General features: G+C 42.3%; 1 protein-coding gene across 1 annotated transcript in view; it reads left to right on the forward strand.

Moving 5' to 3' along the window:
- The first annotated feature begins 6,062 nt into the window (after nt 1–6,062).
- Nucleotides 6,063–27,510, forward strand: part of LOC134332850 (adhesion G-protein coupled receptor F1-like) — a 29,901-nt gene continuing 8,453 nt past the window's right edge. The window contains exons 1-5 of the mRNA XM_063014682.1: nt 6,063–6,075; nt 20,829–21,512; nt 23,962–24,068; nt 24,955–25,019; nt 25,198–25,334. Of these exons, the coding sequence (XP_062870752.1) occupies nt 6,063–6,075; nt 20,829–21,512; nt 23,962–24,068; nt 24,955–25,019; nt 25,198–25,334 (1,006 nt within the window). The remainder of the gene's footprint in view (nt 6,076–20,828; nt 21,513–23,961; nt 24,069–24,954; nt 25,020–25,197; nt 25,335–27,510) is intronic.

Consider the following 27,510-nt stretch of genomic DNA (forward strand, 5'->3'; position numbering starts at 1 on the left):
GGCTGCTCGTACATAAATCCACGTCGGCTCTCTTTCGCTCTTTCGTTCGGGTCTTTGTGGTTTTTTGTCATCTCATTAAAGGTCCAGGTGGCATACTTTAAACCATTCTCGTCTTTACGAACGACAAATGATTCTGGCATCAGTTGCCGGTTCCCTTCTTTGGCTCGCCGTCCGAGATGCAACTGTATGTCAAACCAGACTTTGTTGACGAGCCCCACTGGCGTGTTTGGATTGAGCGCCTCGGAGTACTTGGTTTGAATGAAATCTCCGTCCGTTATAGCCTGATGGTGTGTTGAATTGTCTTGACCTTCTCGGCGAAGTTTTTTCACAACTCCGGTGAGAACGTTGTTACTAGTGGTAAAGGCGGAGGCATTAAGGATACACCAAGACAGGTGGGTCATCGATATATCTGTTCAGTCCTGCGCGTAAGCCAACATAGCTGCTGAAAGCATATGATTCACCTTTTCCATTCCTCACTGTAGCATAAAACTGATGAAGAATTTGGTTCAGCTCTGCTTTGGTGACTTTTTCAAAATCAACAGTGACTTTTTTCTCAGTACAGCAGTTCTGAAAACAGCGAACGGCCCACTGTGACTGTTTCACTGTGCCTTCTTCATTTCGGAATTTTTCTAAAATTAATTGCCGTTAATTTCCGCAGGTCTTCTTTTTTCATTCTCTTCAGTTCTGTCCATCTCTTCACACCATTCACTCACTGTTAACCCACCCGATAAGTCAAAATTTACCTTAAATGTTTCCAAACTAGGTATGAACTGAAAGTGGCGTGTTAATATGGAATGTGAGGTGGTCAAAGGTGTGCGTATATCGGGGATTTTACAACGGCTTCCAACGTGGCTCAGCCAATCAGATTTTAGGACCGGAACTATCCGTTTTATAGTGAAGGTTTTACACGTTTAACAGTCGTGATTCTTCACTGCAGGAGAAACATCATGTCTGCTCTGAGTCATGAGTAGAAACTGCTCATCAGCTGATTTTATTTGCATGTTAAGGATTTCATAATGAATCCTCTGCTCTGTGCACAGCCGATAAACCCTGTAAAATAGAAACAATATTTAGGTTTATAGAATTACAAGGGAAGGCAGCTTGTTGTATGAGCCTGTTATATGAACTTGGCTAACCCCATATCCAAAAAAAAGTTGCGACTTTTTATATAATGGAATAAAAAGAGCAATCGGTGATGTATTCATTATCTTGGATCTTTATTTAAGTGATCAACTATTTTGTAAATGAAACATGTTGGGACAGAGGTGTGTTTACCCCCATGTTCCATTGCCTTTCCTACAGTTGACCCTTTTTTTTTTCTATTTATTTCTGCATAGTCAGTTAGTCTTCCCAGGACATGATGGTTATTGAATAATTTACGTATAAATTCATCACCAAATTCCAACATATACACCTATAGGAGATTGTTGGCAGTCAGAAATCGGGAGGAAGCCTGTTGTGTACACGTGATACATGACTACACACTGGTGCAACTTTTAGGTTCGGGTTTCAAGCTGCTTTATTGTGACTTCAGCTTTATACAAGTATGTAATGAAAGAAAACAATATTCCTTCAGGAGCTTTACAGAGTCAAACAATGCCACACCAAACAGTGCAGTGTTGTTAGAGACTGCAGCTCATATTCAAGCCTTTATTAGTGTTTAGTTTATGATCAGAAGTCGTTGGGTGGAAAGTTACGGTTGGTGGATTATCATCATCCTGTTGGTGACACTGAGGTTTAAACAGCAGCACTGCTGGACCCGATACACTCGAATCCACACCAACACACGACACACTCATTGAGTTAAAATCCGAATATATTAAATCTTGAAGTATTCGGCTACTGAGAAGCACGTAGGCACATTTCTCACAGACCATGTCATTATTTTTTCCCAAATAGCAGCTCAGATTACTTTTACTTTATTTCCTTCTTTTGAAGCACATCCCGGGGCGACTCTGAGCAGGTGGATTTGATTCGATTCGACTCGTCAGAAGCACAGATAAGTTCGTTCATTAGCAGCCGTTGCTGACCAGTTTAAATGCTAAGACATGATTTGTAATGAAGAATTGTATTAAATTGGAGAGAAATGTGAAATAGAAGTGTTTGCTCTAGTATAGCTGCGTAATTTTAAGGACTATAATTATAATATAATGTTGGGGTGTATGGATTGGTAACGGCTTGCAGGATGTGCTTCAGTTGTCAGTGAGTAAAACAGATAAACTCAGCACAAATAACAACAAAACAACTTTAACCTAGAAGGTAATTTTGTACTAATGTTTAAGATTGTAATAAGAGAAATAACAAACATGTAGAAACTGCCTCCTTTTTTTACTCTAGAAGAAATTGTCTACATCAGATTGAGGTATTTTTGGTCACACTAGAGGAAGGAGAGTCTTTGTTGTAACACGATACCCACATAATAACTGCGTCATCACAGTGACAAAAATATGTTGAAACGAGGCTGTACTATAAATATATAATAGTAAAATATTAAACATTATAATATAATATAATCCAACATATTACAGATTATAAATATGTTTGGTTTACTGAGTCTGAACTAATGTCACACTGTCAACAAATAAAAAAAAAAAAAAAGTATTTATGACATTTATTCATCTCCAGTAACATCAATCTAAATAAAGCCACCCTAATTTCAGGCGTTTATTATTACTGGATTAATTCCAGCGTTCACTAGAAACATAATATTTACTATTTTATTTGTTGTTTATACAACTGAATGAGGAAACTACAGGAGACCAAACTGGTTCATCAGGTGTGAGGTGGTGAGATTCATTGCTGATTAAATACTTTTTGTTATCTGCTGATTTGTTGGCTTTGAAGAAAAAGGCCGTTTCAGACGGACCTGTTAGTGATTTGTAGGATAAACCTGCTGCTGGTTGGACCCTTGGTAAGACTTCTCATTATTACAGACGCTAGAGTTTTGATAGGGTTAAGAATGTAGGGTTATTGAACAGGATTTATTGTTTATTTCTTGGTTTTTAATAGAAAAGACATGTATTTAGTAATATATGCACAATTTCCAGAGTAATATTATTCACTTTTATGGTCTAGTTCTTGTTAAACTGTGTTACTGTTAGAAAAGTGTTGAAACTGTCATTTGGTCTGAATTGAGGAATGACGAAGTACTAGTGATGCACTGATTCTTTTTTTTTCAGTTTTATTCTGGACTGATGCTGATATTGTTATTAATATTTCTCATAATATCTGTTAATATCTGTAACACACATTCATAACAAACTTTAGAAAATGTAAAAACTGTGGCTCGATCCACCTTGATCCGCGTTTTTTCTTATTATTTTTAACGAAATGGAAAATTGTGGTTTTAGGTCAAGTCCAGACGCACTGCAACCATGACCATATATAAAACTTAATGCTTAGGCAGAAACTCCAAATGTTAAAATCTGTACTTCATATATCTGAATACTTGGGTAGTACAGTATTATTAAAACGTTATATTTAACATCAGTTGCGAGAAGGTTTGCTGTTAATAAATATTAATAAGCACAATTTGACCGTTCTCCCAGGCTGATATGTTTATCACTGCATCTAAATCTAGTTCTGTTCACTACTCATTTTAAGATTCAAAAAATTCAAAAGGGTAAAATGAATTTATTTTCTCTTTCAGACTTTGGTCCAACATCAACATAAAAAAATTCTAAACCTAAGGGTGTAGAAACATCATCTGTTCTAAAATGCAATAAATGCATCATTTAATGTTAGTTTGAATGATCTATATTTAAATGTTAAGATGCTTCAGGTCTCAGAACAGCATCTTTATTTAAATCAGAATATATATATATATCAGCCTGTTATCCTGCTGCATAATCTGATTATCACTCAAATTCAAGTAAATAAACCATGTAGCAGGAAACATGAGGAAGGATTTTCCACACGGTGTCTTTTTAGTTTTAATTATTTTAATGGAAAACACTATTCAACACCCACTGTAAAAAACTTTACTCACTGTGCCACTTTCATCAGCAATGTCTCCAACTCTGCACTTTCTATAGTCTGATGTTAGTTTTTTATGTGACTGTGGAGTAGTTTTAGCTCACCACGGCATCTTTATTAGGTTCATGTCAGACCCCTTCAAAATAACCTTAAATAAACCATTTATTTACAATCATTTGGATGGAAACTTGCTTCAGATTCAGCTCACAGACAGATAACCTGATATTAGGATAAATAATGTTTTTATAGCAACGAGGATGTGTTTCTTTAATTAGAGCACGTCTTCTAAAGTAGCACAGCAGCCAACACCATCAAATACCACAGCTAAGTTTAACTGGATCATTTTCCTCATATAAAATGCAGTATCTACTTTTTTACAGACATAACAAGACCCTTGTTATCCAAATAAGGTCCAATTTTTATTTCTGCACATATCAGTAGAGTATTGATTTTTTTCCCTCAGAAGCTTTGTTGGATTGTGGCATAACGTCTTAATAAGAAGCTCTGAGCTGAGTTGAGATGATTGAGCTAAATTAAATCACTTACTACAGTGCATAAAGAAAATCTTTATACCCCTTCGAGAGGGCTCACTTTTTTAGTCTTACAGCCTGAAACTCACAAACACAAACCTTTCTCCAGCTTTACAGACTTTACAGTAAATGAATACCAGCAAACATTACTCAGCTTTATGTAAAGCTTGTAGGGTTGTTGTCGCATACACAGACGGACCGATCTCTGCCATGAAGACCCTCCTGGCTCGGTCATTTAGATTATGGCTAATGCTTGACGTGATAATGCCCTGAATAGTACTCAGAGGGATAGTCAAAGCCGTTTAGATCTTTTTGTATTCTTCTTCTAACATGCGCCTGTCTACTTCTTGATCACCGAGCCCTTTTAAAGGATTTTTTGCTGTTACCAATCACTACTAGTAGTGGAATCCTCAAGGAACTTGATTTTGAAGCAAACAAACCCACTACAAATAATGGCATGGGCCAGTTAGCCTGGTGTGTGATCTGGAACGTGTTACTCTAATGCTTCACACTACACGACTTGAACTCAGACTCAGGAATCTCAGACGAGTCCGTCTGGTTACACAAACTACGTTTCGTCACAAAAACAAAGTGATGAGGGGTTTTATGAAGCCACGTCCAAAAATGCACGTCTACAAGAGGCGAGCGAGCAAAGTTATTTGTGCTTTTGTGCGCTAGTATGTTGTAAGAGCAAGGAGGACAAAATAAAGAATCTGGGTGAAGGAGTGGATTGGGCTACGTGACCTCCAGGGATTGTCTGTTCTTGACTGGTATTGTGGTTTGCCGTGGATGATAAGGTCACAAATACTGTAAAGCTTGTGTGTGCCGATGTATTCTGACAGAAACTACATCATGCCCCGTTCCACACATTTACATCTCCTCCTCCCCGGGTTTCCCCTCGCTCTCGCATTTACAACGATCACAACACCTTTCACACTACAGGATTTGAGTCGCCGACTGGTTCGGATTTTTAGCACTGTTGATATTTTTCTCAAGTCTGCGAGCGCTCGGTGAGCCGCTCGGACCGTGTCGTCGAGCGGTTCACACACAGAGATCGAGAGGTGATTTTTGAGCCCCGAGTGACGCCGATTTTCCTCCGAGCTGCCACATCTAGCGGCGAGCTGTAGTGTAAACTAGCCATAAGGAGCTGTTCACTCATCTAAACCAGATAGTTAACTAAAAAAATGATCATTTTCACTCTGATGAAGGGCTACAGGGTATAAAAATGGTACGGTATAGTGTGATAAAAGGCACAATGTGGTATGATTATTTTCTATAGGTTTACCCGGATGATTAAGTTACTTTTTCACAAAGGCAATAGATGTATACTATTAAAGATCTGTACTTTTTTAAATGTCATGCCAATACATTAAACTGCAATGACTCAAAACACAACAGGTAAAAAAAGAGAGGAAATACCATGTGGTATTTACAGTAAAGGTAAAAGTTAATCCTGTTCCACCACCTGATCTTTCAATGTGTCCACCAGCTTTTGTATAACGTTGCACAAAGACGCTGAAGTGACAACAGCTGACGTTCAACATATCCACTGCCATCATGGCCACTAAAGGTAAGATGATATTTGATATTTAAGACTAAAACAGTAGTAGTATTAAATACAGCACTGTACCCTACACTCTTGCACCTGTAAGAAATCATGTCTTCTTGATTTTTCTGGTTTATGAACCTGGTCTTTGGGTTGTCATGTGTGTTTTCTGGGTAAACTGGTTATCTTCTACCTCTGTAAAGGGTGAATCGGCTGCTCTAAATTACTCCTGTGTGACAGTCAGTAAATCTCACCCTACATGTGTCTCGAAAAGACAAATCTGACTTTGTGTTTTTTAATGATATAATAATAAGTGAACTCTTATTATTACACTCTACCCACGATGAGATACGATTCACGATACTGGGTTTACAATACGATCTTTCCCTAAGTTTTTTAAACAAAATTAAATTGTAGACAAATGATGACAAAGTTTCCTTTTATTATTTCTCTTAAAATAATCAAATTAAATCTTTTATTTATCTAAATAATAAGGTGGGTACAAGCTGCAAAACAATGCTGCACAAATGAAATTTTAAAATAAATCCCACATTAAATAAATGAATGAATAATACAAATAAAGAAAGTATCCTCACATAAATACATTTGGCTGGAAAATTCCGAACCTGGCAACCTTTTAGTGACGTCAACCAGGCGAGGTGAATAGCGCCAGCGCCCTCTGCTGTTTAAAGAGAATATCTATTCATTATACATATAAACCGATTTGAATCGTTACACATGTGCACCGATTTTTACCTGCCTTGTGGTGCATCGTTACATCCCTGTAAGTGAACGTTTAGAGATGCGTGTTTCTTTCTTTAATGTGAATGAAAAGCTAGACGACTAAATTGTGGCCTTAATTATTTGATATATATATATTTAAGTTTATGGTCTGTTTATTATACACCAGGATGAGACAGTCTTATCTCAGATCAGTTATGCTAGATTCCACACAGATTCCACATCGCTCACACCCCGCTAACGCAACAAATATTGGTTCATCGCCCGCATCTACACATCAGTTGAGATTATGCTGGTATTCCACCTAGCATGTAGATACAGAGGGTGGACAAAAGTTTAAACCTGAAATGAATATAAGATTTGACTTTGATTTAAAGAGACTATCCTAAGGTATTATCCAATATAAGAGCTTTAATACTTTTAGAACCTAATGATTCAAAAGCAACACCAAGAACACTGGGTGTTTAAACTCTACCAGGAAGTCTTAGTAGTCCTGCCAGCAAATACCAAACACAAACAACAGGGTTGTTGCGCTTAAACTTAAAGCATAAAATGAATAAAGAACAAGTCCTGTGAGTGAAAGAAATAAGGAATATGGTCTGATCTGTCACTTTCACTGTACTTACAACATCTAGATATTTCATTATTAAAGTGGTACCTTGTACCTCAACGTTCCCTAAACTTAAAATCTTTAAAACTCCATGCCCTTCGATTTTCCTCCCTGTTTTACTTTTAAACGTGTGTTACAGCTCGAGGTTCTGAGAAATTGTGAGAATCAGCTTTTTATTTCAGTGTGTTTATATTATATTTGTGTTATTTTCAGTTTACAAGTGTCAAAAACAACCTCATTATTTTACATGAGACTACATTAACAGGTTTCCCAAACAGTGGGACGGTGGGAGCCTAGTGGGTAGAGGTTTGGGCTACCAAGTAAAAGGTTGAGAGTTTGAATCCCTGCTCTGCCATGCAGCCTTTGTTGGGCCCTTGAGCAAGGCCCTTAACCCTGTCTGCTACAGGCGCTCAGTACGATGACCCCAGCTTCTAAACAAGCTGCTATATGTGAAAAAGGGATTTCCTAGTACTGTACGTCTGTAGATGTATATATGACAAATAAAGGCGTTCTAAACACCCTTATGGGAAAAATACCTTGAAATACCTTGAAAAATACCTCGACGTCTTTAAAACTCAACGCCACTCCCAGAACCAATTGACGTTGAATTTCAAGGTACCAGTGTAATCTAATTTATTACAGTTTGGAATATTTTTAGTTTGTAATATTTGCTGTTCTTGAGTTTTGTCAACGTTTTTGTTGTTTCTGCTGCTTTTGTTCCGTACCTGTATGCTGTACTTGAATTATAGAGCTGAATAGTAAAGAAAATCAAAGATACCCAGGAGTATTTTTATATAAAACAGCTACAGAACAGCTTTATGTAATTTTTTGTGTTTTGGGTTGGAATGAGGGTTTCGCTTTAACAGGGTTTGTGACGAAGGGTGACTAAGTATCCTAAAAGCTCTTGAGAGGTGAAACCTGTATGAAAAATGTTCAAAAGATTAAGATATACTGGATTCTTTCTGGTGTGATTTTATCTTATGTGAATGGTTGTGATGATTGTTTTGTTGGACCTGATGATGATGATGATGATGAGTCTTCCCCATTTACATTAGGGCAGTAATAAAGAAGTTTAAATGAAGAGGGGGTCAAGAATCTGTTGGGAAGGGCACGTACAGCGGTACCTTGAAACTCAACGTAAATCGGTTCTGGGAGTGACGTTGAGCTTTAAAGACGTTGAGTTTCAAAGTATTTTTTCCCATAAGGATGTTTGGGAAACCTGTTAATGCGTCCATGGCCCCATGGAGCTGCAGATATTTTAGTCTCATATAAAATAATGAGGTTGTTTTTGACAATCACTGAAAATAACACAAATATAATATAAACACACTGAAATACAATTACAAACAGTTACACATCAATAAAAATACAATTAAAGCTGCACTTTAGTTTTACTTCTTTATTGTTTCCTGATGGAAACAAATCTTAATGGGCTGTTCATTGTTAATTTGAAGTTAAATAAATAAATAATTTAATAAATAAACATGTTGAGTTTAAGGTAAACGTTGAGTTTAAGGGTACAACTTTCTCGACGAAGGGTGTCGAGTTTCAAAGATGTTATATTCATCACATAGACAGGGAGGAAGATGGATTGAGTGGCCAAAAACTTTCAAAGATTTCAGCTGGGAAAATGCAGACGAGTCTTGGTTGTTAAATGACCAAAGCACAACCTAAAATCCATTTAAAAATGGTTCACTGACCGCTCAGGTGGCGCAGCGGTAAAAGACACGCGCTGCAACCAGAGCTATATTTCGAAGGAGCGTCGTTTCGAATCCAGCTCTGCCTTCACGGTCGAGGCTGGGCGGCTATGGACAACGATTTGCCTGTTGTCCGGGTGGGGGGCGGGACTTCAGACCGTAGGGGATGCTCTCTCAGGAACGGGGCGGTTGCGCCCTCTGCTGGCTGGTTGGTGGCGCCTGTATGGAGACGGGAGGGGGTGTGGCGGGGTGTGTGATCCTCCGTGCACAGTACTCTGCCACGCTACACTCGTCAAGTGTGGGTGATAAGACGGTCGATTGGCTGTAGACGTTTCGGAGGAGGCGTGGAACGGCCTCGTCAGCCCCAATCAGGAGCAGGAATCCGCACTAATGAGAGGATGATAGATGGGATGAAATTGGACGTGCTAAATTAAAAAAAAAAAAAAAAAAAAAAAAAAAAAAAAGGTTCACTGACCACAGAATTGTGCCTTGGCCATCAGTTATGCTTCAGCCATCCCAGTCCTCAGACCTAAACTCCACAGAGAATCTGTCAGAAGGATCTGGAGAGATTCTGTTAATAGGAATGATGATTAGATTAGATTCTTGCTCATGTGTTTTCCAGTGAAGACTCCGAGCTGTAAAAAGTCAGCAAATGTGGCACACAGATCTAAGAAAACTATTTTCCTGATAAGATTTAGGTTTTTCATGATGAACAAAATAATAATAAAAATAAGTTAGACTTATATAGTGCCTTTCACAGAACCCACGGTCGCTTTACATACAAAAGTAACAATCACACAGAAATAGCAGAAGATGAAGTGAGAAAATGCTGAGAGGAAAGGTGAGTCTTTAGGAGAGCTTTAAATTCAGAGAGAGAAGAAGTGGAACGTAGAGAGGAAGGAAGAGAGTTCCAGAGCGAAGGGGCAGCAACACAGCCTGAACCTGGGAACTACCAGGAGTCCAGCATCTGATGACTTTAAAATCCGGGATGGAGTGTAGCCCTTGAGAAGGTCCGACAATTAAACTGGACCTAAGCCATGAAGAGCCTTAAAGTGTGAGAAGCAAACTTTGATATTGAATACGCTTATTAATGGGCAGCCAGTGAAGCTTTTCGAGGACAGGGGTGATGTGATCGGATTCCTTTGTACGAGTTAGAATCCGAGCAGCAGAATTTTGAACGAAGTGACTTGGAGGGAAGCCCATAGAGCCGAGAGTTGCAATAGTCCAGCCGAGAAGTCACAGAAGCGTGGACCGGTGTCTCAGCTGCCCTAGAGGACAATAGAGGGCGGATACGAGCAACACTACGAAGATGGAAAATATCAAAATGAAGCTGTTTCAGCCCAGTTCATGTTGTACATGGTGCACTGGAAACCTGTTTTTTTGTGTGTGGAGGTCACTTCATATCAGCCATTTCAATCCGTTGGTATTTCAGTTCATGCCGCTCTACACTTGGTAAATATGTACCTGTTTTGAACCTGTTTTGTACCTGACTCATTCTTTAACGCAATTTTCTTGAGCTACAGCGAACTGACTGAGAGAATCGTTCAGGCTGTTTAGAGATTAAATGCTTTATGATCTGATAAAGGAAATATGTGGTTTGCTGGGTGACTTGGGCAACTGTCTCAGACTGGTTTCATGATGTATCTGATGCACTGGGAGTAAAATCAAGACAAACATTAGATCTGATTCTTGTTGAAGTCTTGCTTGTCTGGGTTTGTCTCTTGGTGTGAATTTGTGTGTTGTCCTACCGAACGGTGATAAGAACGTGTCGGAATGTTTGGGGGATGGCCAAAAGGAACTGCAGCTTAAGCCTATTGTCCATATTTAGTCTGAGGAAATACAATCCTGGTTTAGCTATTTGATAATGATGCTGTGATACACGTCACACATCAGCAATCTGATACCACAACCTGAACAAAATTATTTGACGATATACGCTCTTGTTTTACAGGCAAAATATCAACGTGTTTTCTGGCCATGTTGCTTATTTATATGTGTATTTTGGATTCAAATGGAACGTCTACACAGGTAAACATAATTAATAATGATAATAAAGAATATATAGATTTGTTGGACTTACATTTTGGATTATGATTATTTATATAGTAATCTTTTATCATGCGTTTTTTTAAACACTGCTGTGAAACTTTGTTTGATTTAACGATTTTCTTTAAATTACAGTCTTCTACTACAGTACAGACTTCCACAGGTAAATAAGGATTCATGTTTTTGTTAAACTGACACATATAAATCACCCAGTGTTTACAGAAGAGTAGAGAAGAGGACAGAAACATCCTTACAGTTGCTTAGAATTTGTAGTTTTGCAGAATTGGACTAATTCCACATGATAACCACATTCTAGAATTCTTGCTCCATCTATCCATTAGTCTGATTGTCTAGATATTTCTGCAAACTATTATACAAATGAGCATCTTTTTTTCTTTATTTATTGTATTGTTATTCTCTAAAACATTAAACACTTTGGTTTAAGTCGTACGTCTTGTTTTTTGCATTCAACTCATCTGCTGTTTGACACTAAATTTGGGTGGCGTTTACCACGATATATAGTGCACTGATCATTACTCACTATGTAGTCTGTGGTTCAAAATGCAGAAACTTAGTTTGACTCCTCCACACAATGTATGAAGTGAAGAGTCCATTACTTTTTAGTATTAAATAAAATGTATTAATAATTTAGGTAAAAAAATGTGGTAAGTGTTCAATATTTCTGTCAACATGTATCGAAGTAAAGGCAGTTATTTAATTTTTGAAACTGTAGTGAAGTAACACTATCTAGACTCAAAAATAACCCAAAATGGATAATGTGGATCAGACAAGTTTAAACTGAGGCTGCTTTTTTCTAGTGCTCTTTATTTTCTTTAATTGTTTACTTGTGTGTTGCTCTGTCCTTAAAGAAAACAGAGAAAAAAAACAGAGACAGAGAAATCAAGGCCAAATATATAGTGACACTAGTCAGTGTAATTACCAATAAAATCAGTAGTGGTGAATACAGGAATATGCTGCACGAAATTGTCCATAAATTTGAGTGGGTGACTGACTGAACGAATGAGGAGGTAAATGTATCAGGAAATGAGTTCTGAATGTAATTGTGATGAATTGGCTGTCTGTCCAGAGTGAATTCCTGCTAACAACACTGCTACACCTGTTATACTAGTCAAGCAGAACCCCCATGTCATTACTATGTTAGTGTCATTGCATTGCTGAGAATTGTCCACCATACAAATAATATCAACTCAGCGGGGGTCTGTACTTTAAATGGCTGGTGTAGCTCTGTACAGTCTGTAAGTGACCTGTGAAGGTACCTACAGGAAAACTGAACCCAGTAACGTGGTTAGTCAGTGTATTTACAGAATAAATTAATCTATTCAATATTTTGTCCATTTTTGCAGGAATTACATTTACAACTGCTTCAACCATATCTGCTTCAACCTTGTCCACCGCAAGCACCACTGATACAACCTTATCCACCTTAACCACAGCTGACACAACCTCATCCACCCCAACTACAGCTGACACAACCTCATCCACCTTAACCACAGCTGACACAACCCTATCCACCTTAACTACAGCTGACACAACCTCATCCACCTTAACCACAGCTGACACAACCTCATCCACCTTAACCACAGCTGACACAACCTTATCCACCTTAACCACAGCTGACACAACCTCATCCACCCAAACTACAGCTGACAAAACCTCATCCACCTTAACCACAGCTGATACAACCCTATCCACCTCAACTACAGCTGACACAACCTCATCCACCTTAACTACAGCTGACACAACCTCATCCACCTTAACCACAGCTGACAAAACCTCATCCACCTTAACCACAGCTGATACAACCCTATCCACCTTAACTACAGCTGACACAACCTCATCCACCTTAACTACAGCTGACACAACCTTCACCCCAACCACAGCTGACACAAACTCATCCACCCCAACTACAGCTGACACAACCTCATCCACCTTAACCACAGCTGACACAACCCTATCCACCTTAACCACAGCTGACACAACCTCATCCACCCCAACCACAGCTGACACAACCCTATCCACCTTAACCACAGCTGACACAACCTTCACCCCAACCACAGCTGACACAACCTCATCCACCCCAACTACAGCTGACACAACCTCATCCACCTTAACCACAGCTGATACAACCCTATCCACCTTAACCACAGCTGACACAACCTCATCCACCTTAACTACTGCTGACACAACCCTATCCACCTTAACCACAGCTGATACAACCCTATCCACCTTAACCACAGCTGACACAACCTCATCCACCTTAACCACAGCCGACACAACCTCATCCACCTTAACTACTGCTGACACAACCCTATCCACCTTAACCACAGCTGATACAACCCTATCCACCTTAACCACAGCTGATACAACCCTATCCACCTTAACCACAGCTGACACAACCTCATCCACCTTAACTACTGCTGACACAACCTCATCCACCTTAACCACAGCTGACACAACCTCATCCACCCCAACTACAGCTGATACAACCGCATCCACCTTAACCACAGCTGACACAACCTTCACCCCAACCACAGCTGACACAACCTCATCCCCCCCAACTACAGCTGATACAACCTCATCCACCTTAACCACAGCTGACACAACCTCATCCACCCCAACTACAGCTGATACAACCTCATCCACCTTAACCACAGCTGACACAACCTCATCCACCCCAACTACAGCTGATACAACCCTATCCACCTTAACCACAGCTGACACAACCTTCACCCAAACCACAGCTGACACAACCTCATCCACCTTAATTACTGCTGACACAACCTTATCCACCTTAACCACAGCTGACACAACCTCATCCACCTTAACTACTGCTGACACAACCTTATCCACCTTAACCACAGCTGACACAACCTTATCCACCTTAACTACAGCTGACACAACCTTATCCACCCCAACTACAGCTGATACAACCTCATCCACCTTAACCACAGCTGATACAACCCTATCCACCCTAACCACAGCTGACACAACCTTCACCCCAACCACAGCTGACACAACCTCATCCACCTTAACTACTGCTGACACAACCTTATCCACCTTAACCACAGCTGACACAACCTCATCCACCTTAACTACTGCTGACACAACATTATCCACCTTAACCACAGCTGACACAACCTTATCCACCTTAACCACAGCTGACACAACCTTATCCACCTTAACCACAGCTGACACAACCTTATCCACCTTAACCACAGCTGACACAACCTCATCCACCCCAACTACAGCTGATACAACCTCATCCACCTTAACCACAGCTGATACAACCCTATCCACCTTAACCACAGCTGACACAACCTTCACCCCAACCACAGCTGACACAACCTCATCCACCTTAACTACTGCTGACACAACCTTATCCACCTTAACCACAGCTGACACAACCTCATCCACCTTAACTACTGCTGACACAACCTTATCCACCTTAACCACAGCTGACACAACCTCATCCACCTTAACTACTGCTGACACAACCTTATCCACCTTAACCACAGCTGACACAACCTTATCCACCTTAACCACAGCTGACACAACCTTATCCACCTTAACTACTGCTGACACAACCTTATCCACCTTAACCACAGCTGATACAACCCTATCCACCTTAACCACAGCTGACACAACCTCATCCACCCCAACCACAGCTGATAAAACCTCATCCACCTTAACCACAGCTGATACAACCCTATCCACCTTAACCACAGCTGACACAACCCTATCCACCTTAACTACTGCTGACACAACCTTATCCACCTTAACCACAGCTGACACAACCCTTTCCACCTTAACTACAGCTGACACAACCTTATCCACCCCAACTACAGCTGACACAACCCTATCCACCTTAACTACAGCTGACACAACCTCATCCACCTTAACCACAGCTGACACAACCTCATCCACCTTAACTACAGCTGACACAACCCTATCCACCCCAACTACAACTGACACAACCCTTTCCACCTTAACTACAGCTGACACAACCTCATCCACCTTAACCACAGCTGACACAATCTCATCCACCTTAACTACAGCTGACACAACCTCATCCACCCCAACCACAGCTGACACAACCTCATCCACCTTAACTACAGCTGACACAACTTCATCCACCTTAACTACTGCTGACACAACCTCATCCACCTTAACTACAGCTGACACAACCTCATCCACCTTAACTACAGCTGACACAACCCTATCCACCTTAACCACAGCTGACACAACCTTCACCCCAACCACAGCTGACACAACCTCATCCACCTTAACTACAGCTGACACAACTTCATCCACCTTAACTACTGCTGACACAACCTCATCCACCTTAACTACAGCTGACACAACCTCATCCACCCCAACTACAGCTGATACAACCGCATCCACCTTAACCACAGCTGACACAACCTTCACCCCAACCACAGCTGACACAACCTCATCCCCCCCAACTACAGCTGATACAACCTCATCCACCTTAACCACAGCTGACACAACCTCATCCACCCCAACTACAGCTGATACAACCTCATCCACCTTAACCACAGCTGACACAACCTCATCCACCCCAACTACAGCTGATACAACCCTATCCACCTTAACCACAGCTGACACAACCTTCACCCAAACCACAGCTGACACAACCTCATCCACCTTAATTACTGCTGACACAACCTTATCCACCTTAACCACAGCTGACACAACCTCATCCACCTTAACTACTGCTGACACAACCTTATCCACCTTAACCACAGCTGACACAACCTTATCCACCTTAACTACAGCTGACACAACCTTATCCACCCCAACTACAGCTGATACAACCTCATCCACCTTAACCACAGCTGATACAACCCTATCCACCCTAACCACAGCTGACACAACCTTCACCCCAACCACAGCTGACACAACCTCATCCACCTTAACTACTGCTGACACAACCTTATCCACCTTAACCACAGCTGACACAACCTCATCCACCTTAACTACTGCTGACACAACATTATCCACCTTAACCACAGCTGACACAACCTTATCCACCTTAACCACAGCTGACACAACCTTATCCACCTTAACCACAGCTGACACAACCTTATCCACCTTAACCACAGCTGACACAACCTCATCCACCCCAACTACAGCTGATACAACCTCATCCACCTTAACCACAGCTGATACAACCCTATCCACCTTAACCACAGCTGACACAACCTTCACCCCAACCACAGCTGACACAACCTCATCCACCTTAACTACTGCTGACACAACCTTATCCACCTTAACCACAGCTGACACAACCTCATCCACCTTAACTACTGCTGACACAACCTTATCCACCTTAACCACAGCTGACACAACCTCATCCACCTTAACTACTGCTGACACAACCTTATCCACCTTAACCACAGCTGACACAACCTTATCCACCTTAACCACAGCTGACACAACCTTATCCACCTTAACTACTGCTGACACAACCTTATCCACCTTAACCACAGCTGATACAACCCTATCCACCTTAACCACAGCTGACACAACCTCATCCACCCCAACCACAGCTGATAAAACCTCATCCACCTTAACCACAGCTGATACAACCCTATCCACCTTAACCACAGCTGACACAACCCTTTCCACCTTAACTACTGCTGACACAACCTTATCCACCTTAACCACAGCTGACACAACCCTTTCCACCTTAACTACAGCTGACACAACCTTATCCACCCCAACTACAGCTGACACAACCCTATCCACCTTAACTACAGCTGACACAACCTCATCCACCTTAACCACAGCTGACACAACCCTATCCACCCCAACTACAGATGACACAACCCTTTCCACCTTAACTACAGCTGACACAACCTTATCCACCCCAACTACAGCTGACACAACCCTGTCCACCTTAACTACAGCTGACACAACCTCATCCACCTTAACCACAGCTGACACAACCCTATCCACCCCAACTACAACTGACACAACCCTTTCCACCTTAACTACAGCTGACACAACCTCATCCACCTTAACCACAGCTGACACAATCTCATCCACCTTAACTACAGCTGACACAACCTCATCCACCCCAACCACAGCTGACACAACCTCATCCACCTTAACTACAGCTGACACAACTTCATCCACCTTAACTACTGCTGACACAACCTCATCCACCTTAACTACAGCTGACACAACCTCATCCACCTTAACTACAGCTGACACAACCTCATCCACCCCAACCACAGCTGACACAACCTCATCCACCTTAACTACAGCTGACACAACCTTATCCATCTTAACCACAGCTGACACAACCTCATCCACCCCAACCACAGCTGACACAACCTTATCCACCTTAACTACAGCTGACACAACCTCATCCACCCCAACCACAGCTGACACAACCTCATCCACCTTAACTACAGCTGACACAACCTTATCCACCTTAACTACAGCTGACACAACCTTATCCACCTTAACTACAGCTGACACAACCTTATCCACCTTAACTACAGCTGACACAACCTCATCCACCTTAACTACTGCTGACACAACCTCATCCACCTTAACTACAGCTGACACAACCTCATCCACCTTAACCACAGCTGACAGAACCTCATCCACCTTAACCACAGCTGACACAACCTCATCCACCCCAACCACAGCTGACACAACCTCATCCACCTTAACTACAGCTGACACAACCTTATCCACTTTAACCACAGCTGACACAACCTCATCCACCCCAACCACAGCTGACACAACCTCATCCACCTTAACTTCAGCTGACACAACCTTATCCACCTTAACTACAGCTGACACAACCTTATCCACCTTAACTACAGCTGACACAACCTCATCCACCTTAACTACTTCTGACACAACCTCATCCACCTTAACTACAGCTGACACAACCTCATCCACCCCAACCACAGCTGACACAACCTCATCCACCTTAACTACAGCTGACACAACCTTATCCATCTTAACCACAGCTGACACAACCTCATCCACCCCAACCACAGCTGACACAACCTCATCCACCTTAACTACAGCTGACACAACCTTATCCACCTTAACTACAGCTGACACAACCTTATCCACCTTAACTACACCTGACACAACCTCATCCACCCCAACCACAGCTGACACAACCTCATCCACCTTAACTACAGCTGACACAACCTCATCCACCTTAACTACAGCTGACACAACCTCATCCACCTTAACTACAGCTGACACAACCTCATCCACCCCAACCACAGCTGACACAACCTCATCCACCTTAACTACAGCTGACACAACCTCATCCACCTTAACTACAGCTGACACAACCTCATCCACCCCAACCACAGCTGACACAACCTCATCCACCTTAACTTCAGCTGACACAACCTTATCCACCTTAACTACAGCTGACACAACCTCATCCACCTTAACTACAGCTGACACAACCTCATCCACCCCAACCACAGCTGACACAACCTTATCCACCTTAACTACTTCTGACACAACCTCATCCACCTTAACTACAGCTGACACAACCTTTTCCACCTTAACCACAGCTGACACAACCTCATCCACCTTAACTACAGCTGACACAACCTCATCCACCTTAACTACAGCTGACACAACCTCATCCACCTTAACTACAGCTGACACAACCTCATCCACCCCAACCACAGCTGACACAACCTCATCCACCTTAACTACAGCTGACACAACCTCATCCACCTTAACTACAGCTGACACAACCTTATCCACCTTAACTACAGCTGACACAACCTTATCCACCTTAACTACAGCTGACACAACCTTATCCACCTTAACTACAGCTGACACAACCTCATCCACCTTAACTACTGCTGACACAACCTCCTCCACCTTAACTACAGCTGACACAACCTCATCCACCTTAACTACAGCTGACACAACCTCATCCACCTTAACTACAGCTGACACAACCTCATCCACCTTAACTACTGCTGACACAACCTCATCCACCCCAACCACAGCTGACACAACCTCTTCCACCTTAACTACAGCTGACACAACCTTATCCACCTTAACCACAGCTGACACAACCCTATCCACCTTAACAACAGCTGACACAACCTCATCCACCTTAACCACAGCTGACACAACCTCATCCACCCCAACCACAGCTGACACAACCTCATCCACCTTAACTATTGCTGACACAACCTCATCCACCTTAACCACAGCTGACACAACCTCATCCACCTTAACTACAGCTGACACAACCTCATCCACCTCAACCACAGCCGACACAACCTCATCCACCTTAACCACAGCCAACACAACCTCGTCCACCTTAACCACAACCTCATTCACCTTAACCACAGCTGACACAACCTCATCCACGTCAACCACAGCTGACACAACCTTATCCACCCCAACTACAGCTGACACAACCTCATCCACCTTAACCACAGCCAACACAACCTCATCCACCTTAACTCCAGCTGACACAACCTCATCCACCTTAACTTCAGCTGACACAACCTTATCCACCTTAACTACAGCTGACACAACCTCATCCACCTTAACTACAGCTGACACAACCTCATCCACCCCAACCACAGCTGACACAACCTTATCCACCTTAACTACTTCTGACACAACCTCATCCACCTTAACTACAGCTGACACAACCTTATCCACCTTAACCACAGCTGACACAACCTCATCCACCTTAACTACAGCTGACACAACCTCATCCACCTTAACTACAGCTGACACAACCTCATCCACCTTAACTACAGCTGACACAACCTCATCCACCCCAACCACAGCTGACACAACCTCATCCACCTTAACTACAGCTGACACAACCTCATCCACCTTAACTACAGCTGACACAACCTTATCCACCTTAACTACAGCTGACACAACCTTATCCACCTTAACTACAGCTGACACAACCTTATCCACCTTAACTACAGCTGACACAACCTCATCCACCTTAACTACTGCTGACACAACCTCCTCCACCTTAACTACAGCTGACACAACCTCATCCACCTTAACTACAGCTGACACAACCTCATCCACCTTAACTACAGCTGACACAACCTCATCCACCTTAACTACTGCTGACACAACCTCATCCACCCCAACCACAGCTGACACAACCTCTTCCACCTTAACTACAGCTGACACAACCTTATCCACCTTAACCACAGCTGACACAACCCTATCCACCTTAACAACAGCTGACACAACCTCATCCACCTTAACCACAGCTGACACAACCTCATCCACCCCAACCACAGCTGACACAACCTCATCCACCTTAACTATTGCTGACACAACCTCATCCACCTTAACCACAGCTGACACAACCTCATCCACCTTAACTACAGCTGACACAACCTCATCCACCTCAACCACAGCCGACACAACCTCATCCACCTTAACCACAGCCAACACAACCTCGTCCACCTTAACCACAACCTCATTCACCTTAACCACAGCTGACACAACCTCATCCACGTCAACCACAGCTGACACAACCTTATCCACCCCAACTACAGCTGACACAACCTCATCCACCTTAACCACAGCCAACACAACCTCATCCACCTTAACTCCAGCTGACACAACCTCATCCACCTTAACCACAGCTGATATAACCTTATCCACCTTAACCACAACCTCATCCACCACGACCACACCTAGCACAACCTCATCTACCACGACCACACCTAGCACAATCTTACCCACCACGACCACACCTGGCACAACCTCATCCACCACGATCACACCTGGCACAACCCTACACACCACGACCACACCTGGTACAACCTCATCCACCACGATTACACCTAGCACAACCTCATCCACCACGACCACACCTGGCACAACCTCATCCACCACGACCACACATGGTACAATCTTACCCACCACGACCACACCTGGCACAACCCTACACACCACGACCACACCTGGTACAACCTCATCCACCACGACCACACCTAGCACAACCTCATCTTCCACGACCACACCTGGTACAACCTCATCCACCACGACCACACCTAGCACAATCTTACTCACCACGACCACACCTGGTACAACCTCATCCACCACGACCACACCTGGCACAATCTTACCCACCACGACCACACCTGGCACAACCTCATCCACCACGACCACACCTGGCATAACCTCATCTACCACGACCACACCTAGCACAATCTTACCCACCACGACCACACCTGGCACAACCTCATCCACCACGACCACACCTGGTACAACCTCATCCACCACGACCACACCTGGTACAACCTCATCCACCACGACCACACCTGGTACAACCTCATCCACCACGACCACACCTGGCACAACCCTACACACCACGATCACACCTGGCACAACCTCATCCACCACGACCACACCTAGCACAATCTTACCCACCACGACCACACCTGGCACAACCTCATCCACCACGACCACACCTGGTACAACCTCATCCACCACGACCACACCTAGCACAATCTTACCCACCACGACCACACCTGGCACAACCTCATCCACCACGGCCACACCTAGCACAATCTTACCCACCACGACCACACCTGGCACAACCTCATCCACCACAACCACACCTGGCACAACCTCATCCACCACGACCACACCTGGTACAATCTTACCCACCACGACCACACCTGGCACAACCTCATCCACCACGACCACACATGGCACACTTGGTACAACCTCATCCACCCCAACCACCTTGACCACTGCTCTCAAAAACATCTCCACCCCAACCACAGCTGCCAACAACGTTTCCACAACAACCACAGCTGCCAAAAACGTTTCCACAACAACAACCACAGCTGCCAACAACGTTTCCACAACAACCACAGCTGCCAAAAACGTTTCCACAATAACAACCACAGCTGCCAACAACGTTTCCACAACAACCACAGCTGCCAAAAACGTTTCCACAACAACAACCACAGCTGCCAACAACGTTTCCACAACAACCACAGCTGCCAAAAACGTTTCCACAACAACCACAGCTGCCAAAAACGTTTCCACAACAACCACAGCTGCCAAAAACGTTTCCACAACAACAACCACAGCTGCCAAAAACGTTTCCACAACAACCACAGCTGCCACAAACGTTTCCACAACAACAACAACAACAAAAGCACCCCTTACTATTATTACAGGTAATATTTTCAGTCTTCAATTTAACATGTACTAAAGATAAGGGCATTATGGGCATTTAGGTGCATTATGGGCATTGTGTAGAGTTGCCTCCCAGTTGCTACAACAGTAATCACTTATCTGGGATTTACTGGCACTCAAGACCACAAGTAGGGTGTGTGTTTATGGATCAAGGTTTTGGGTAGGGTTCAGGGGTTAAGGGTCAGAGCTTCCACACTAAATGTACTCTGTGCATGGGGGAACTACAGCCAGATTCACTGGAAAGAGGCCCCGAATATTCTGTTGTAACTCCTGTTAGGATGAAGCGATCGGAACCAAAAAATACGCCACACTCATCAAGCAGGTAGATCATTCTGAGCCCTGACAGGTGAAGTGAATAACACTGATCATCTCTTCATCACGGCACCTGTTAGTGGGGGGTGGGGGGGGGGGGGGGTGTATCAGGCAGCGAGTGACATTTTATCCTCAAAGTTGATGTTAGAAGCAGGAAGAATGGACGAGCGTGAGTATCTGAGGGCCTAATTGTGACGGCTAGACGACCGGGTCAGAGCATCTCCTAACCTGCAGCTCTTGTGGGGTGTGTCCCAGTCTGCAGTGGTCAGTATCTATTAAAAGAGGTAAACCGGCGACAGGGTCATGGGCGGCCGAGGCTCATTGATGCCCGTGTGGTCCGATCCAACAGACGAGCTCCTGTAGCTCAAACTGCTGAAGAAGTTCATGCTGGTTCTGATAGAAAGGTGTCAGAACACACAGAGCAGCACAGGTTGTTGCGTATGGAGCAGCAAAAGACGGACCAACACAATATTAGCAAGGTGGTCATAATGTTATGCCTTATCGGCGTGTGTGTATTTATGCATCTTACATGTTACACATTTTAAGAGAACTGGCTTGAGCTGTGCTTCACATCTTACCCACACAGCAGATGGTTTGTGACCAAATCACCATTATGACTAAATACAATGCAAGCAGTTGAGGGTTAAGGGCCTTGCCCAGGAGCCCAGCAAGTGGCAACTTCATGGTGGTGGGACTTGAACCAGTGACCTTTCAGTTATTATTCCAGTACCCTAAATGCTATGGTGCCCAGGTGGTGCGCAGGATATTCTGCTAGCACACCAGCAGCGAGATTCGAAACTCGGTGTCGCCACCGGTCAGCTCCCATCTAACGGGCATAATCGGCAGTGCCTGCGGAAAGGGATGACCGGAATGTGTGGGCGGGGTCTTAAAACGCTGTCTAAGGACCCTGATTAGGAGATAGAGGCGCCTGTGCAGAACGCATGGGTGGAAAAGGTTTCCATTAAAGGCTGCGCATGGGTCGGAGGAGGCGTGAGCAGCAATATACCCTCGACTGCTTAAAAATCTGGAATCCCCCAGCAGAGGAAGACAAAATGATTACAGTAAATTGGGGGAAAATGAAAGAAAAACACACACAATATATAAATAAAAAAATGTAATACATTTGTTTTATTTAGATCGATTTTACCTCTTAGTGTGCTTGAGGTTTTAAGTTTTACTAAATAAAAAATAATGAACTGTTTTTTTGAATTTATTTGTACTACTTATTTATGTGACTGTTTTTCTTTACAGTACACAAGAAGTTCTTCACATTTGCTTTAAACGAGTTATTTGACACTGCGCTCTCCAACTCCAATAGTGAAAAGTATAAAAAGTACAAAAGAGATTTTGAGGCTTTAGTAAGTAACTTATTTGATATGATTTGTCATTTAGAGGCAGTTTTATGATCATGATGTTGTTAATGTTATTGTTATTTTGATTTTACTGTTGGTGCTGTCGTTATTAGTATTATTAGTGACGTTCCCCTCCCAATACCACCTTTATCTCTGTCCCAGCTTAGGTTTAGGTCTTTTACTAAAATAAAAACTGAGCAAACCTATAGAACATCACAAAGGATTGCACAGATTTCATGGATTCAATTACCCTGACTGCATTACACTTCACCTTTAACGATACAACCCTCCACAACTGACATACCACCCCCCCCCGACACCTGATCGGTACCGACTGCCTCTTTTCACCTGCGCGAGGCGAGTTCGTATGCGGATCAGCTTTGTGCACGGAGAGCCACACCCTGATCAGCATTATTCCCCAACTCAATCAGCCAGCAGAGGTGGCAATTGCACCAGTTATGAGCAACCCTGGTCCGGCTCGTTCCACCCCGTGAACAATCGCAGATCATTGTTTATGTGGCCGCCCAGCCCAATACGATGTATTTAAAATCCCAGCTCTGGTGTGCTAGCGTATTTTACTGCCGCGCCACCTGGGCGGCCACTTGGCAGATGTTAGATTGGAATGATCCCTATAGAATGTAATGCCTTTATTTGTCATATATACAGATAGACACGTACAGTACAATGCCATTCTTTCTTTGAATATCCCAGCTGGTTTGGAAGCTCAGAGTACAGCGGCCCAACAGTGTCTGCATGGCAGAGCTGGGATTCAAACTCTCAACCTTTCTATTGACAGCCCAAAGCTCTATGCACTAGGCTCCCACTGTCGATTACTGTTGTTGTTGTTGTTTGTGATGGCACCTTTCTAATTCTGACGTCTTTCTCTTTTCAGATTGATAAGAGTTACAGAAACGTCCCCTCCTACCAGGCCAATTCCGTCGCCATTACTCGATTCAGGTGGCGTTTCTTTACTGTTTCATTATTTCATCTCTAATGATTTATTCAGTGTGATCATGGTGCCCTGATTCTTTAAGTGGATGCTCCTGTAATCCAGCGTATAACCTCGGCTTGTGTTTGGTTCAGCATGTTTAGCGTCATTTGAAATGTTCTGTATGGTTTTCTGTGTGTTTAACAGGTCAGGCAGTGTGATTGTAGATTACAGCATTAATTCTACGACTGAGAAACTTGATTTGAGTTCAGCAAACAAGGAAGTGGCGATTAACCTCTCTGTATCGAGATACAACGTTTCCAGTGATTCGTTCAGTCAGAGTGGTACGATTCAGTTCAGTCATTACTCATTAGTAAAACCTCGCACTGTTTATTACACCGAGCAGGTAGAACATTCTGAGCACTGACAGGTGAGGTGAATAACACTGATTATCTCTTCATCACAGCTCCTGTTAGTAAGGGGGGTATATTATATTATGGGATCTTGCTAATGGACTCATTTGACCAAACCAAATGCTTATATGCAAATTTTGGTGGCTATTTTAATTTCTGCTGTATTTTACTGTTCTGTTTATTTATGTTAGCCAGTGTTACCTTCACACGGCAGAGATCTGACGGCTTTGTTTAGTCAGACACATAAAATTCGGTCCTGTATTAATGCCGTAAATGTGATGAAGATTTGCTCTGCTCTTCATTTCAGTGCAAAATGGCTTATATACCAGTAATGCTACTATTTATTCTGGACAAGATCTGGTACTCACATGCAACTCTTCAGTGGTTAACGACATCAAATGGACGAGAGATAGAAAGAACGTAACCGCGTCGGATAAGTTCATAATTGTCGGCAACACACTCACCGTAAAGAACGCGTCTTCTGACGACAGTGGTGGGTGAAAATGATCATGTGGTATTACCATGTTATTCTGTGTTACTCTATGTTTAATATACCATGTTACTGTAACGGGTCGGGTCGCGCCTCACACCTGATACACAACTGCTAATAACAATACAAAATGGTCAAAATTAATAAGGTAAAAAAAATAAAAGATGGGACAGAGATCAGACAGAGAAGGAATGAAAACCAGGGTGTTACCCATGTACCGGTGGAATAGCCACTCACACTTCCGACTCCTCAGTGGGGTCTTTTAATAGGGCTGCCAGGATAGCCAAAAGGCCAGAGAAACAAAAAGCACAGCGCCAGTCTAACACAGCCACAAGAGAAGATAAAATAAAGAAGCCAGCCGAGAAGAGCTGGCAACAAGGCCGGGATGATAAAGATTTAAGATTCAAGAGTTTTATTGTCATGTGTGCAGCAGAAACAGCAGTAACATTAAAACATAAAATTCTTACTTTGCTCGTCCTCCGAACGTCAGTCGTGAGTTTATACATATATAAAACAGGATTAAACTACAAAGCTAAAAAAGCTAAAACGAATTACTGTACAAGATGAAAAGAATAAATAACGTATGTGAAGAGTAGCACGTAGCAGCAGGCTTAGTAAAGGTGCAACTAAGCCGTGTATTGTGCAAAAAGACAAAAAAATGGTTCATGAGAGGAGATGAGATGGTAACAAGCCTGACTGCCTGGGGGTAGAAGCTGTTTGTCAGCCTTAAAGGGCTTAAACAAAGTAAAACTTAAAGAAGTGTAGAAAGAAGACTGTCACTTAAAGGAACCGGCACTGCCAGTCATCTGTGTCTTTGTGCCTTGCTGTTCCAGGAACCAGTGGGCATTATACTGTAATCCACGCCTCCCTGATGAGCTCTACCATATCAAACAGTTTTAAATATACCACAGTAAACTATTTTAAATATTTTTATAAGCAATGAAAACCTACTTTTATGTGAATCTGTTTTGTAATATTAAATGGCACTAGTAATATTAGTAATAATAGTAGTAATGGTACTAATAGTAGTATCAGTAGTAATATAGTAATATTAGTAGTAATATTATTTATGCGGTAATATTGTTAATATAATAATATTAGTAGTAATATTAATAGTAATATAGTAATATTAGAAATAATAGTAGTAAAATATTAATATTAGTAATATAATATTAATAGTAATAGTAATAATATAGTAATATCAGTAGTAATAGTAGTAATAGTAATATAGTAATAATAGTAATATTAGTAGTGATAGTAGTAATATAGTAATATTAGTAGTAATATAGTAGTATTAGTAGTAATAATAGTAATAGTAGTAATATAGTAATATAATCAGTAAAAGTAATAATAGTAATAGTAGTAATATAGTAATATTAGTAGTAATAGTAGTAATATAGTAATATTAGTAGTAATAGTAGATACATAGTAATGGTACTAGTAATATTATTATTATTATTATTATAATATGTAATATTAAATTAGCACTAGGATATTATTACAGTAAGACTAATGTTAATGTACATTAAACTGTTTTCAGGTGAAAAGAACACTTTTATTTAATACCAGTCTATTAATGAAGTGATATTGGAGATTTCTGCAGCGTTTATTTCAGAA

This window comes from Trichomycterus rosablanca, chromosome 18, assembly GCF_030014385.1.
Source record: "Trichomycterus rosablanca isolate fTriRos1 chromosome 18, fTriRos1.hap1, whole genome shotgun sequence".
NCBI lineage: Eukaryota > Metazoa > Chordata > Actinopteri > Siluriformes > Trichomycteridae > Trichomycterus > Trichomycterus rosablanca.